This window comes from Arachis ipaensis, chromosome B03 (assembly GCF_000816755.2).
Source record: "Arachis ipaensis cultivar K30076 chromosome B03, Araip1.1, whole genome shotgun sequence".
Taxonomy (NCBI): domain Eukaryota; kingdom Viridiplantae; phylum Streptophyta; class Magnoliopsida; order Fabales; family Fabaceae; genus Arachis; species Arachis ipaensis.
In genome coordinates, this window is record NC_029787.2 from 111,877,729 (window position 1) to 111,893,100 (window position 15,372).

The 15,372-nt window shown below is 35.1% G+C and overlaps 2 protein-coding genes across 2 annotated transcripts; one reads left to right on the forward strand and one right to left on the reverse strand.

Annotated features, from left to right (window-relative positions):
- Positions 1,138-2,463, reverse strand: LOC107630925 (protein ATAF2). The gene is made up of 3 exons (XM_016334221.1): positions 2,202-2,463; positions 1,836-2,113; positions 1,138-1,751 (listed from the first exon to the last, which is right to left on the reverse strand). The coding sequence occupies exons 1-3, from the start codon at positions 2,359-2,361 to the stop codon at positions 1,407-1,409; spliced, it is 783 nt and encodes a 260-aa protein (XP_016189707.1). The 5' UTR covers positions 2,362-2,463; the 3' UTR covers positions 1,138-1,406.
- LOC107630924 (beta-galactosidase 6-like) lies at positions 6,974-12,549 on the forward strand. The gene is made up of 18 exons (XM_016334220.2): positions 6,974-7,405; positions 8,689-8,784; positions 8,876-8,988; positions 9,235-9,301; positions 9,422-9,514; positions 9,591-9,734; positions 9,822-9,916; positions 10,032-10,140; positions 10,226-10,310; positions 10,396-10,514; positions 10,607-10,780; positions 10,920-11,101; positions 11,216-11,307; positions 11,392-11,501; positions 11,603-11,707; positions 11,788-11,898; positions 11,987-12,132; positions 12,250-12,549. Exons 1-18 carry the CDS (start codon positions 7,220-7,222, stop codon positions 12,371-12,373), a joined length of 2,151 nt encoding a protein of 716 aa, XP_016189706.1. The 5' UTR covers positions 6,974-7,219; the 3' UTR covers positions 12,374-12,549.

Consider the following 15,372-nt stretch of genomic DNA (forward strand, 5'->3'; position numbering starts at 1 on the left):
TATAATGTCTCTTTGTCCCGAGTCCCATGCTAAAAGAAAGCCTCTCCAAATAGCAAACAATTCTCCTTGCAAAATGCTACGACTCTCAATTGTTCCCAGACAGCCTCGTTGCCACCTTCCCTTCCAATCTCTGCTAACACAAGCAAAACCAACTCGAGCACCACTGCCAGGATAGCTAGCATCACAATTAATCTTAAAGGTACCCACTGAGGGGGGAATCCAAGAGCCACTAATAGTTGAGGGGATAGATAGTCGTTGCAACTCAAAAATATTTCGGAGCTCCTTTTCTAAGGACAAAGCCATACCAATCACCTTATCTGTGGTCCAATGCTCGTGAGGATGAAAGATCTCGTTGTTTCTCGAACACCAAATCCACCAGAGACCAGAAAAGAATCTAAAGGGGCGCTGTTTGCTATTATGTAAGAACCAACTCATCAAATCCACTGGTTGATCGGAGATCCCTAAAGCTTGCCAAACAAGTTGGGCTTTTGAACAATCCCGAATACAATGTAAAACCGACTCCTGACTTGAGAAACATCGTGGACAACTATCCGTGTGCGAAATGCCCCTTCTAAAACGAAATGCAGCAGTAGGAAGAGCCTCCCGAAGACATAGCCAGACCAAAAATTTGTGCTTTTCCGGAACATGTTGACGCCAAAGTGACCTTCGTTATAACTTTGTAAACCACATTACAGAGACTAATTGGTCGGAAATCCTTCATGGAAACCGGGTTTTCTACCTTCGGAATAAGAACCATACTCAATATTATATTTGGTTTAACTTCAATTGAACTTTTGCATTTTTAGCTTCTAAACGTAGTGGTTCGATGAGTTGGACAACTGGGTTTTTAGAACCTGAATAAGAAGGAATGGAATTGAAAGGTACTTAATAGGATGGACTGGACAAGGGTTATTGCTCATAGGAATGGGAGGTGCATTTCTTGCACATTGTTTCATACGTTGCATGTTTGCTAAATCAAAATCTTTCTTCAACGTTAGAAACTTTTCCTTGTGTGCGTGTGTGCTCGTGCTCGCTTTGCCACCATTTCCTTTTACATCAATAATCTAGTACTGAGTTATAGAATCTATTAACCAAAGTTGCTTTTATTTTTAAAAATAAAAGAAAAACAGACATGAATAAACGAAATCATTCCTTGAATATGTTGAATTAAATAATAAAATATATTTTAAAAAATGGTAGGAAGAATTTTCTACAGGAGTAGATGCTTAACACTCCAACAATGGTAACATGAAAACTAACTAGGTGGCATTGGTGAGATTATTTTTCTTCTTATTTATTTTTACATATATGATCTCATCGTCCTTGGTTCCCGAGTTAAATCCAAATGAGTCATGGTGGCTAAACTAAACAATCTTAGTTTTTCTTGTTGTGTTGGAAAGAATGAATTAAAATGTGATGAACGTGTCCTGGTGCCAAGGAGAGAGCTGGGGGGCAAAAGGGTCATCTCCAGCCGATGAGAAATCAACGAAACTGCCTAACTGGAAATCAAAGACCTGGTCAAGCAGGTCATTCCACTTTGGCTCGCTCTGCACCTCCCTACTCTCCCACGTCACATCCGCCGATACCACCGAATCCGACGACGTATCCATATGCAATCGCTCCTTCACCTCCGGCTTCCTCTCATTCTCCTCCTCCGACGATGCTGATTTGTGATCCGCCGCTCCAAGATGGTTGTATTTCTCAATCTTTCCTTTCTTGTTGTAAATTCGGCATAGCACCCAATCATCAAGCTGCAATAATTCCCAATCATTATATTTTTTACCAAATCTAAAATGTTGTGAGATTGAAATTAAGGTGCATAGAGCACGACATACCCTTAAGTTATTTTTCTTGTTGCCTGCGGATCTGTCAACATTAGCGAGTCTATATTCATGCATAATCCAATTGGTTTTCACTCCCTTGGGGGCTTTCCCCGCGTAAAACACCAGTGCCTTCTTGATGGCCAGGGCCTTGGGCTTTCCAATGGGCTTATCAGCACCTGTGGCCTTCCAGTACCCTGAACCCGCAGCCCGGTTTGGGCGTGATCCGTTCGGATATTTGCGGTCCCTAGGAGAGAAGAAATACCACTCTTTCTCGCCGTATAGAGCCATCTCTGTACATTCATTTAGATAGAAAAAGAATAATCAGTACTTAGTTTTTGTTTTTGCCTTTGTTTCCCCTTGAGAAATAAAGTAGTGTACCTGGAAGGTGCCATGGATCAAACTTGTACAAATCGATCTCCTTGATGATAGGAACAGCAATTGACTGTGAAGCACATTTCTTGCACAAGTAGTGATTCACAAGCTCCTCATCAGTGGGGTGGAACCTGAATCCAGGTGGTAATTCCAATTCACTCTTCATTCCGGCCTCTTCCTTTCTTTTTTCTTCTTGTTTGCGACTTAGAACTTAGAAGTTGGAACGTGAGAGAGAGGCTTGGAGAAGCTGAGGTCTATATAGGGAGGGTTAATTAAATTGACACGTGTGCATTTGGCACTTGGAACTTGCAACTTGGAAGCAGGGATAGTGATTCTGTCACTGCTTAGATCAGCAAAAGAAAAGGGTTAAGTCAAGTTGACTGTAAATCATGTGGATTCTGGGTGCTCTCCAACCTGCACCCTTCTCCTAACCAGTCATGTCACGCCGCCTGTACTATAACATTTGACTCTTCAAAATACACAAAATTGAAATGGAGATTGAAGATTGAACTCATTACTTGTATTGTAGTGTAGTGTAGCGGCAGCGCTCACTTATTACAGGTGGTTAGCCATGTCACCTTGTTGAATTTCCTTCTATATTGCCCAAAATGATTCAATCCTTTTCCCTCCATGTCTCCACCTAATTTCTTTTTGTTTTTGTCCCTCCCTCAAAGAAATAATATTTCTCCTCTTATGATTATTTATTTATATTGCCGAAGTCCCTCTTCTTCAACCTTCACTATTATTAATGGTTTGACCATTGTCCATTACTTATGTATGTGGTGGTGTCTTCAACTAGCCAATACCGCTATACTTTTAATTAGGTAATATGATATACAATAAAATATTAAACTAAGGAATTGATATTAAGGGCATTTTTAAGTTTTTAAGAATTAATATTAATTTTTACAACAATGTTAGGAAACCAAGAGGGTACCAGCAAAAAATTAGTCAAATGTCTTTGAGTAAATCCAAAACCTCTACGTAGATAGTGTTTATGCTATACATTAGAATGTTTTTTTTACTAAGTATCAAAATATTTCTTTTTCATATTAAATAAATGTTCTTTTATATATTTTATAAATTTTTTATATACTAAGAATTTGGATTATTAGAAGCACCGCTCCTAATTCTCCAACGTATTCCATATACTTTTCCTAATTTTTAACTCTTCCTATAAATTTCCTCTGTATTAAAAGCTTTTAATAGCATAGGAATTACTTGGTCAAAGACATTGGACATATTAAAGCTCACACTAATAAAAGGTTAAGCGTGCATGCCATATCTTTGGTATATTCTTAGCCGCGAACTTTATGACGCGAGAACATTCTTAACCTCTATACTAGTGCGTGGGATTAGAAATAGAAAATTGATCCACAAACAGTAGTAACATCAACATGCATGATGCATGGATCTGCAAAACCTAAGTTCATGTGGTGTGACGTGATGTGTGACTTAGCAGTATGGACAAGGACATTGTTCTTGGGAGGAAGCTGCCTGGATGTTACCTTAAGGATTGTTTCTCTAAGGCCTAAGCTAGGCCTTTGGGCAAACATTTTGGGTGGGTCCAACAACGGTTGAGGTAAGACATGACATTTCTTCCCCTTGGTTTGAATTCAATTAACAAATCCTTTATTTTATCCATCTATGGTCAAGGATGCTGTCATTATTTTCCTTTTTCAATTGGCCCACCTTGTATCAAATTATCTCTGAAACTCCTTTGACTTGCACGAATTGAAAGTTTTTTTACTAGAATAATTTATTATTTTGAAATAATTTTGTCAAGCAATATTACCTTAAAATATATAATTAGTCTCCGTAAGTACGTGCGTTAGTGATCAAGATTCAAGAGTGAAGTATGAACACTCATTACATATAGGAATTTTAGGTAACAAACTATTTATATTGACTTAAAAATAGATAACAAACGCTCATGCTAGAAATCTGTCTGCTTATTATGAATGAGCTTGAAAGGATTCCATATCCATCTCCCTCGGTCTTTGAATTTTGTGTTTCTTGATACTAGTAGTATAATATGGCAACTACCTCTATGCTTGGCCACCAAGTTAACTACTACTAGCTAGTACCATTGAGTTCTGTTCCATATATATTATTATAATTACTAGCCGCCGTATTAGTAAATGGCCTAATACATAAATTATTGTTTTATTTTAGAAAGAAATATAGTTTAATGAACGTGGTTAAGAAATGTCATGTCAAGTGTGAATCTTTTTGAACTAGAAGAGAGAGCCAATAGGTCGGAGAGAAATGAACATTTTGTTGCTTAGTTAAAATGGCACCTTCGGCGAAAGTTCTCCACCAATCGCACTAGCTGCCATCATTGACTTCGGTTCCCTGTGTCAAGTTGGGGACCCACTATGACAAGTTTCGCCCCTTGTTTATGGGTCTCATCTTTTCTTTTCTTTGATCTTCTAAATGGGTCAGGGTCCTAACAGCCACTAGACTTTTGAGTTGGTCCATATGTTTACATATTTCATCAAATGCTTGTTTATTGATATTTCTAACCCAATAGATGTTTTATTTAAGGTTTAGGGCTCACTTCTGTCCAAAAAGCACTGATAAGGATTCATATAGGCCCAACCAAAACTAAAAGATTCACTTGGAACCCAAGAAAAGGGGAGATTTTATTTATGAAGTGAAAAATAGGATTATTGACTATATGCTGACTGAAAAATCTAGACACCATTTTATTCTTTAAATTTGCAACGCATCTCTGCAATCTCATTTGTTATGGGAATTTTTGTGTGTTCGAAGACCAATAGAGACTGTTCCGAAGGTTACTTGAAATTGAGTTGTTTTTGGACTTAAATGCGAAGTCCATACAAATTTGGGGCAGTGACCGACATCTATTGGTGTCACGATGCCGCCGTCCAAGTTTCTTGTGAGGAAGTAGAGGTGGTACTTGCAAGTGACTTCAATGCTTAAGTTAGCAAGAGTTTTAGATAGATGTTTAGTAGATTGGATACGAAGTATACCTGAGGGTGTCAGAGTATTTATAATTGTAGATGTAGAGTCAATAACCACCTTTTGAATAGTCCCACTTTTGGTGGTGGGTTGGTTACTCCCTTTTAGTGTTGAGATTGTTGAGATCTCCTTTCTAGATAAATATGAGAGATTGTAGGAGTTAGTTACTGATTTGGACAAGTAGGGCTGGGATAACATCGTCGCATCCGACTTTTATGAAGTCGGGTAGGTGTCGATCTAGCCAATATCTATTGATTGGGCCTTACTTATTTTGGGCCTAACTAAGTTGTGGGTCAGGGTATGAACAGTGCCCTTACTTGAGTCCGAGTTTCGTCGGTTCATGTTCAAGCATTCTTAAGTTGATCATGATCTCCGTCGGCCTTCATCCTATCACGTCGGGTATACCGCCTTTCTTGGAGCTAGGTCGAATACTCAACGTATTTTTGAATCTAAACGTTGCGTCTTTTCATAACCGCTCCCGTATCTTTTCGGTTACCTTGGTAACTGTGCATATCATTAAATTAGGGATAGATGTACCGTTTTTCCCCTAGTGGGTATATATAAACATAATTACTTCCCCTTTTTTCGTTTTTGCTTTGTCTTTTGAACTTTTACTTGGTCTTCCTCAATACTTTTCTTCTCCCTCGCGATTACTCTATTTCTTTAGAAGTTTCCCTTTCTTAGTGAATTTTTCTTCAAGATTTTGATCGGGTTTCAAGGGACATTTGGGATCGTTTGTTTAGTTTGCTATCACATGCGTTCCTTACTGTCTCCCGTTCTTTGTTAAGGTGTGACTTTTGATTATTGTTTTGAATCCAATCAAGTGGTTGAGATGTGATTCGATTCTATTAATATTTTTGTTAGTAGTTTATGATTTTGTAGGTGAATAATATTTTTATTTGTGAAAATTGTTGTTCATCGTTGATGGTTTGAATTAAATGTAATATAAAAGTTCTGCATTAGAGGAAACAATTTTCTGTATTTGCAGCAAATTTGAGTGTAACACGAAGATATTTGGGTATAACACGAAGATATTTGAGTGTATTGTTTAAGAATTCTTGGTGTATGTGTGCTGATAAGTTCTGCATAATTCAAAACTCTTCTTCTCCCTCTTCCTTATCTTCTGTTGCTTTTTTTTTTCTTTTTCATCATCATCATCTTCTTCTTCTTCTTTTCTTATTCATCTTTTTTTTTTTTTTCTTGTTTTATCTTCTCAAGTTTTTTCTTGTTTTACTCTCTTAACAAGAATAAAAACAAAAAAAATCAAACAAAGAAGAAGAAAAAACACATAATGGTACAAAATTACTTGGAAGAGGATGAACTTACATTTATTCAACTAAAAGAAAGAAAGAAATAAAAAAAAGAAGAAAAAATGCAGCATTGGAGGAAATATTTTTCTGTATTTGCAGCAAATTTAGGTATAACACGAAGATATTTAGGTGTAACACGAAGATATTTGAGTGTATTGTTTAAGAATTTTTTATGTGTACTGATAAATTCTGCATAATTCAAAACTTCTCAGAAAAATAAGCATAAATCAATTTTTTTCTTTACCATATTTATTTATCATTTATTGTTTTTTCTTTTTTATTTTAAAATGAGTAAATAATTTTTTTATAAAATATAAAAAATTTACTCTATAAAATATGAAAAAAAAATGGCTTCCGATTTATGGAAGATGAAGCAATGGTGGTGCATATATTTCAAGTATTGGTGGTGTATGTAGTGTGAAGTGGCATTTCCTTATTCGCTAGTGACATACCCGTTGATAAGAGTATAATAAGGGGAGTGAATCCGGTTTGGGTTGCACATGCAACAGCTTTGTTACCTTCTTTCTCTCACAATTGTGAATTGTGGTTCCCACATGTCCCTAAAGTCCTCACTTTCTTTTTTTTGCTGCCACTTCCCTCCTCTACCATAACAATACTCGTTTAATTTGCTAACTTGCTATGTGAATGTAATGTAATATATATGCACAAGTGCACCTAAATATTTCAGAGAGAATTAAGGAGAGATAGATAGAGTGATTGTATGTATAGATGGGAAGCTACTGGGTTCATGTGTGTTTATTTATGACATTATTAATGGTCATAATAGGAGTCACAATTGCAAGAGGAAATAATGAAGATGCAGAGGTGACTTATGATGGAAGATCTCTTATCATTGGTGGCCATAGGAAAATTCTCTTCTCTGGCTCCATTCACTATCCCCGCAGCACTCCTCAGGTATCTATGTTTATGTAATGCCATTCTTCTCACACAGTTCAGCTGCCTTATATTTATTCATTATCTTTCTTCTTGTTTTCATCTTCTTCCATTAATGACCACCGTTATATATGTTTGAGGGTGCATTATATTATTTTCAAATCTATTATTTGAAATACGAAACTGGCATTATATATATTAATCTAACTTATTAATTAGCTAGCTAGCTTGCTTGCATTGTTGGTTGACCCAATCCAAAAGCTGCATTCTTTTGGACACTAGCTTGTGTCTGGAATCTTTGTAAATTAAACTAATTCACTGTTACTCAACTAGTTTGTAGTAATCACTGTTGCAACTTGACAGTTTTTCACCAACACCAAAACACAGCTGTAGCTGCCACCTAATACTATAATTAAATTCAAACTTCAAACTATGAAAGCTATAATTATGATTATTATTTTTTCACCTTTCCGGGTATGTCATGTGTGGAGGGAATAATTAGGAAAATAGAAGAGAAAGAAAATCATTATATATAGCTATTATTATTAGTTTTTAATGTCTAGAACCATGCAATATTATTCTAAAATTAAAAAAGAAATATTAGTATAAGGACGGAATCTAAGGTATCACATGACAAGGCTTTACATATCCAAACAAACATTTTAATTTTACTTTTCTTTTTAATTCTTTTCCACCATCTTAACTACTTACTACGCTGAGCTACTATATTTAGCCTTAGGAAAGTGATCTTAAAGATAAATAATTCTGAGTTTTTAAACAAAACATTGGTATGAAAAAGACAAAGTGAATTTTCCAAAATAAAACAGCAATATATACTACGAGGGACACTTATACATATTTATTTTCTTGCATGACATCAAAACTAACAAACTTAGTGAAACATAAACCACAAAAAATTGTCTTTTTGGTGATGAGATGTGGACGAAGGTGCCATTAAAGTCAAATTGTTCACTTGTGAAAAAAAGGACAAAAGAAAAACTAAGATACAAGGATATTAATATTAATAATTTGTCAAGTACAACCAGTTATTTTTCAAGTAATATCAACCAAATTTTTTTAAAATGATTTTTATTCTAAATTTTAAATCTTAAATATTATACTTTAAATCTTAATTTTTAAATATTAAATTCTAATTTTATCTCTTCAAAAAATAAAATTAAAAAATAATTTTATAATAAAAATAGCTAATATTGATTTAGTTTTCTAAAAAGACAGAAGGGTTTTGACTTTTGAATCGAAATTGGTGGATATTTAATATAACATATATGAGGTTTTGGTTATAGATGTGGCCAGATTTGATAGCGAAAGCAAAAGAAGGAGGACTGGACGTTATTCAAACCTACGTATTTTGGAATATCCATGAACCCCAACCCGGCCAGGTACGTATACGTACGTATATACGTATTTTAATGTAAAAGCTAGTAATGCGGATGAAATGAATAAATAAATAAAAATACATACATAGGACAGTATGATTTCAGCGGCAGATACGATTTAGTGAGATTTATAAAGGAGATTGAAGCTCAAGGGCTATATGTGTGCCTTAGAATTGGACCTTACATCGAAAGTGAATGGACATACGGGTAATTTCCCTTCTCACTCTTTCTTTGCTATTAATTATTAATATTTAAAAATATAAGTTAAAAATATATTATTAGAGTACTAAATTAAAGAAATTAAATTGATAACTAAAAATGATGGTTAAAAATAATAAATTCTAATGAGACTTAATTATTTCTCTATTATTTATTTTATGAAACCAACAAAGCTGGTTAAGAAATACTTATTATCATCATATCCTGAACTGAATTGAACTTGGTGGTATGTAGGGGATTCCCATTTTGGTTACATGATGTTCCTGACATTGTTTACCGAACCGACAATGAACCGTTCAAGGTCATGTCGCACTTTAACTTTGTCTAATTTTTTGTTATGATCACAGTTATGTTATTTAATTTTCTTTTTCCATATTTATGGTAGGTGTTTGAAATAATTGATATATTTATGTATGTTTAGGCGTACATGCAAAATTTTACGACGAAAATAGTGAGCATGATGCAATCAGAGGGCTTATATGCTTCTCAAGGAGGTCCAATTATATTATCGCAGGTATGAACGAATCCCTCAACAAGGCAACAACACTTGATTAATTAATGGAAATTATAATGATAAAAGAACGTATTAGATTGAGAACGAATATCAAAACATAGAACATTCATTTGGAGAAGAAGGAAGCAGGTATGTTAGTTGGGCTGCTGATATGGCTGCCTCCCTCCAAACTGGCGTACCTTGGGTTATGTGCAAGCAAACCGATGCTCCTGATCCACTGGTTAGTCACATTTATATTAATCATTTACTTACTTACTTAGGATAATTATTAATCCTACTTAGCTTCTACCATGTATTACATATTAAGATTAATGCATGTAATGGAATGAGATGTGGCGAAACCTTTACTGGACCAAATTCCCCCAATAAGCCCGCACTCTGGACAGAAAATTGGACTTCTTTGTAGGTTACCTCACTCAACTAACTAGCACTACTTATTTTATATTAAGCAAAATATTAACTACTGTTTTCTTTAATTTAATTTTCTCCTGTCATGTTATTTATTTTTCTCTTGAAGCTATCAAGTTTATGGTGGTAAGCCGTACATAAGGTCTGCAGAAGATATTGCATTCCATGTCACTCTTTTTATTGCAAGAAAAAATGGAAGCTATGTCAACTACTATATGGTAATTACTCATATGTACTAATATATTCAACTTTGTTCTGTGTAATTGGTCACGTTAGTTACTGCATTGTTTGAAAACTTATTAGTACCATGGAGGAACTAACTTTGGGAGATCAAGCTCAGCCTATGTTATAACATCTTATTATGATCAAGCTCCACTTGATGAATATGGTAATTAGTATTATTACAACATTAATTAATTATTCCCTTGAAGAGTTTATACGGCCTTCTAATAGATTTGTCCCCCCCCCAATAGGTCTATTAAGACAACCCAAGTGGGGTCATCTTAAGGAGATGCATGCTGCAATTAAATCTTGTTCTACCACCTTACTGCAAGGGATGCAGAGGAATTTCACCTTAGGTGAACTGCAGGAGGTGACTACCATCTATCATATCAGGTTTATTTTTCACCAATATAATTCAATCCCAAATATTCCATTGATTCTATTCGGTTTCAATTCAACCAGGGTTATGTTTTTGAAGAAGAAGAAGAAGAAGAGGGGGGATGTGTTGCTTTCCTTGTAAATAATGACAGTGTGAATAAAGTTACTGTTCAATTCCAAAACAGATCATACGAATTGCCAAAAAAATCAATAAGTATCCTACCAGATTGTCAAAATGTGACTTTCAATACTGCAACTGTAAGTATGAACTACTCCATCACAATTAATAGAAGACTAATTAATAAGATATTTAGTGATTTTATATAACTTACAACATATACTCAATAAAATGGTTGTGTTTATTTGATCAGTATCTATAATATGATTTCATGCACAGGTAAATACTAACAGCAACACAAGAGTAATAAATCCAGTACAAACCTTCAGCTCTGCTGACAAATGGGATCAATTTCAAGATGTCATCCCAAACTTTGATGACACTTGCTTAATATCAGACTCACTACTGGAGCATATGAACCTAACCAAAGACAATACGGATTACCTTTGGTATACTCTAAGGTTAGTTGTTTAGATCCCCAACAAAATATTCTCTAATTTATCAAACATATCATGTTATTCCTTACTATTACAATGGAGCAATCCAATGATGAAACCAGTTAAATTTATGAACAGGTTTGAACAAAATTCGCCTTGCAGTGAAGCAATACTTCATCTTAAGTCTGCTGCTCATGTTGCCCATGCTTTTGTGGACGATACATACATAGGTAAGTAATTATTGAATCATTAATTTGAACCCTTCACAAAAGAATTTCAAATAACTCAGCGTTATGTATGGTTGGTTGGTATAGGAGGGGATCATGGAAATCACAATGACAAGTCTTTCATCTTAGAGGTCCCCGTTGAACTAAATGAAGGGACACATAATATTTCTATTCTCAGCGTTATGGTTGGACTCCCGGTAATGTTTCTAAAATGGACTTTATATATGATATTCCTTATTATCTTTCATAACAAAATTAAAGTACCTTTTTTTTTGTCCCTTCTTAAATTATTGAAAAGGATTCAGGGGCATTTCTTGAAAGAAGGTTTGCTGGTTTAACCACAGTGGAAATTCGGTGTAGCGAAGAGTCCCATGACTTGACCAATGCTACATGGGGATATCAGGTTGTTTTTACTTTTGTTGAGTTATTAAGAAGTATAATGTGGCATTATTTTCATGATGGGTCTCTTGTTGTGCATTACAGGTAGGATTACTGGGGGAAAAGTTAGAAATATATGAAGAACAGAATAGCAATTCTAATGAATGGTGTGAACTAGGGGACAACCCTAGTAATCAGACACTCGTTTGGTACAAGGTACTGTAAACCTGAATTGGAAAGTGTTTGTTGCAGAGAGAAATTATTGATGAATAGTAATTAAAGAGATACAATAAATTGCATGTAGAATGTATTTGATTCACCTGAGGGAGATGAGGCAGTTGCACTGAACCTCGAGTCAATGGGAAAAGGCGAAGCTTGGGTGAATGGACAAAGCATTGGTCGCTATTGGGTCTCATTCCATGATTCCAATGACCAACCTTCTCAAACACTGTAAGTTACTTACTTTTTTATTAACCTTACTTGTTCATCAAATAATAAGAATAATGAGTCACCAAAAAAAAAATAATAAGAATAATGGCTTGTGTATGTTATGATATATGGTAACAGGTACCACGTGCCGCGGTCGTTCCTTAAGGACAGCGGAAATGTTTTGGTTTTGTTTGAGGAGGGAGGTGGAAATCCTCTTCGTATCTCACTCAACACTGTTTCTGTTTCTCTTTCATCCTCATAGAGATGCCTGTTTTTCTCTGTAATGTTCTTCAAATTTCGACACTCAGATTGATTCTTTCATTTCTTTGTGATATCCAAATACTTATTGGAGTTTATTAACATCAAAGCAATAAAAGAAATAAGACGAGAAATGTCCCCATATTAAACGGAACTAAGAAGGGTAAAAGTAAAATGTTATGCTCTGTTTGATCTATGCTTGTTTTCCATTTTTACTGTTTATTTTTATTATATAAAGGTTCTAAGGTGCTAATGGTGCTGATCATTATGTGATGCAGACTATAGGTATCGTAGATAGATTCTGACATGGAGCGTTGGGTTTAAAATTTGTCTGTTTCTTGTTACATACATTTAATTGCTAGTTAGTGATAATGAAGTATTTAGATTAAGAAATAGGATGGGTCAAGGATTTTGGGTCAGAATATTCTTATTTTTTAGTAAGATTCGAATTAATATAGACAATTTTGCATTGCCAAAAAATAAAGATAGGTTCTGGCTTTAAGGTGGAGTATTGGGCGTTGTGTTTTTGGAAGAGGGTGACAGAACAGCAGAAAGGTAGAACTTTAAATCTTTCTGAGACACAACAACTGGAGAAAGTCATAGTGTTGTTAATACGTACAAAATAAAAACTACACCATCTTCTCTTTTAATTAGATTACGACGGATCCTCTCAATTCCAATTATTTCTCTATTTCTCACCGAAAACAACTGTCATCAATCACCAGCCTCAAAGTCACGTTGGTCCATTTTGAGATGTTGTGTTCGACTACTTCTCGACACTCGTCTGGTAGAATCGATCTGTTGAAGATGCTTTACGCCAACAATACTACACGTACTACTTTATTATCACTGACAATCCTAAACTAACGATTGAAAATGAGTTTTTTCTTCTTTTTTTTTTTCTATTTTTAAAATGATCTTTTCTTTTTTTTTTTAAATGGTCATTTCTTTTTTTAGTATATTTTTGACACAATATACTTTAACATTATTATATCTTTTAACAAGATCCAACTATCATTATCTTAACACAATTCGATTTATTTTTATTAGAAAAAAAAAAACGATCCAATAAATTCTTCTTTATTACACAATTTCTTAAACAAATATAGATACTAAACTCAAGCAAAAATTATGATCCTCCATCATAATAGGTAAATAAACAGCACTCAATTTAACTATCTTCCAAATATGTGTTGTTCTTATTGTGCGACATCTACCATCAGTATCATATGGTGATTTACACTGTGAGCACCATAAAGTTTTTCTTATATAAATTATTTTATAACTAATTCTGACATAAAAATTTATCTACATTTTTTAATTATCTAAAAAATTACATAAAAAATTTATAATATGAGTTTTTAGTAAATTGTGTGGGTCCAAATCTAACTTGGGTTGTCGCTGCTATTCCCACGTACCAGATGCAGGTCTCTATTTTTCCCAAAGGAATCATTAGTAAATTGGAGTCTATGATGAGGAATTTTCTTTGGAAAGGACAAGTTGATGGAAGAGAATTGAATCTTGTTAGTTGAAAGGTACTGGTTACTCCAAAAAAATATGGAGGTTTAGGGATTAGAGATCCTTATTGTGTAAATATTGCTCTTCTTGGGAAGCTAATTTGGACTTTCCTTTCTTACAATCCAGATGAACAAGCAGGTCCGGAAGTGTGTTGGTATTGGAGTGGGTCTTCTGCCAAAGTCTATAACTCTCGCAATGGTTACTTGTGGTTGTGTAAGCAGCTGTTTGGTTGGGAGGAGCGGGAGAATTGGCTTTGGCTTTGGCGCCAGCTTGTTTCGGAAAAGTATAAATTTTTGGCTTGGTTGTGTCTTAAGGAGGCTCTTCCAAATGCAAGTTTTCGTTTTAGAAGAGGGATGTCGTCGTCGGATAAGTGTCCAAGATGTCTTTCTAGCCAGGAATCGGTTTTACATTGTATTCGGGATTGTCCCAAAGCTCAACTTGTCTGGCATAGGTTGGATATTTCTTGTCATCCTTTGGATTTGAAGAACTGGTTCTAGTATCATAGCAGAGAGCATCCGTTCAAGTTCTTTTCGGGACTTTGGTGGATATGGCGAGCAAGGAATAATGACATCTTTAATCCCGATGAAACTTGGCCTCCGGAAAAAGTGATTTGTCTGGCATTAACTTCAGAAAAGGAGCTTAGGAATATCTTTGAATTACAACGTATGTCCCTTCCCTCTACTCTAAATGGTTTTTGGAATCCCCCATCCATTGGTACTTTTAAGATTAATTGTGATGCTAGTTATTTTGGTTCGGGTGATAGTGTTGGTTTTGCTTGTGTTATTAGAGATTGTAATGGGAGCTGGCAAAGGGGATGTTTGGGAATGATTGAGAGTAATAGTATTCTTTAAGGAGAATTGTTTGCTATTTGGAGAGGATATCTCTTAGCTTGGGATGTGGGTCAACGAGATGTTATTTGTGAGACGGATTGTGTGGAAGCATTTAATCTTGTTACTCAAGATGGTTTTGGGTTTATTGATCCACTGGTGCTCAAAATAAGAGATACCATGCATTGAAATTGGCGGGTTGACTTTCGTTTGATTATGAGAGATGCAAACACGGTGGCAGATACTATGGCAAAGATGGCGATGAAGTTACAACTTTCGCATGTGGAGCTTCTTTCACCTTGGGAGGAGTTTAAGAGTAGTCTTAAACGGGACTGTCCCTCTATTTAGGCAGTTCCTTATTTTGTTTGTTTTGTTTTTCTTTTGTTTAATTTATTTCAGTCACAAAAAAAAAAACAACTATTATCAAAAAAAAAAATTACTTTTCTACTGCCGAAAGATTACTCCTACAAAGCATGAGATGCCATGACTCCCTAAGGTGACGCGTGGAGAGCACTGAGAAATCCACGTGGACGAGGAAGCAGGTGCCAGTTGCAAGACACGTGGCGGTATCAGCGATCATGTTCGAATCATTATTTCCGCTTCGTCTTACGGGTATATCATTTCATCTATCTCTATCCGAAAATTATGTAGTTATAAA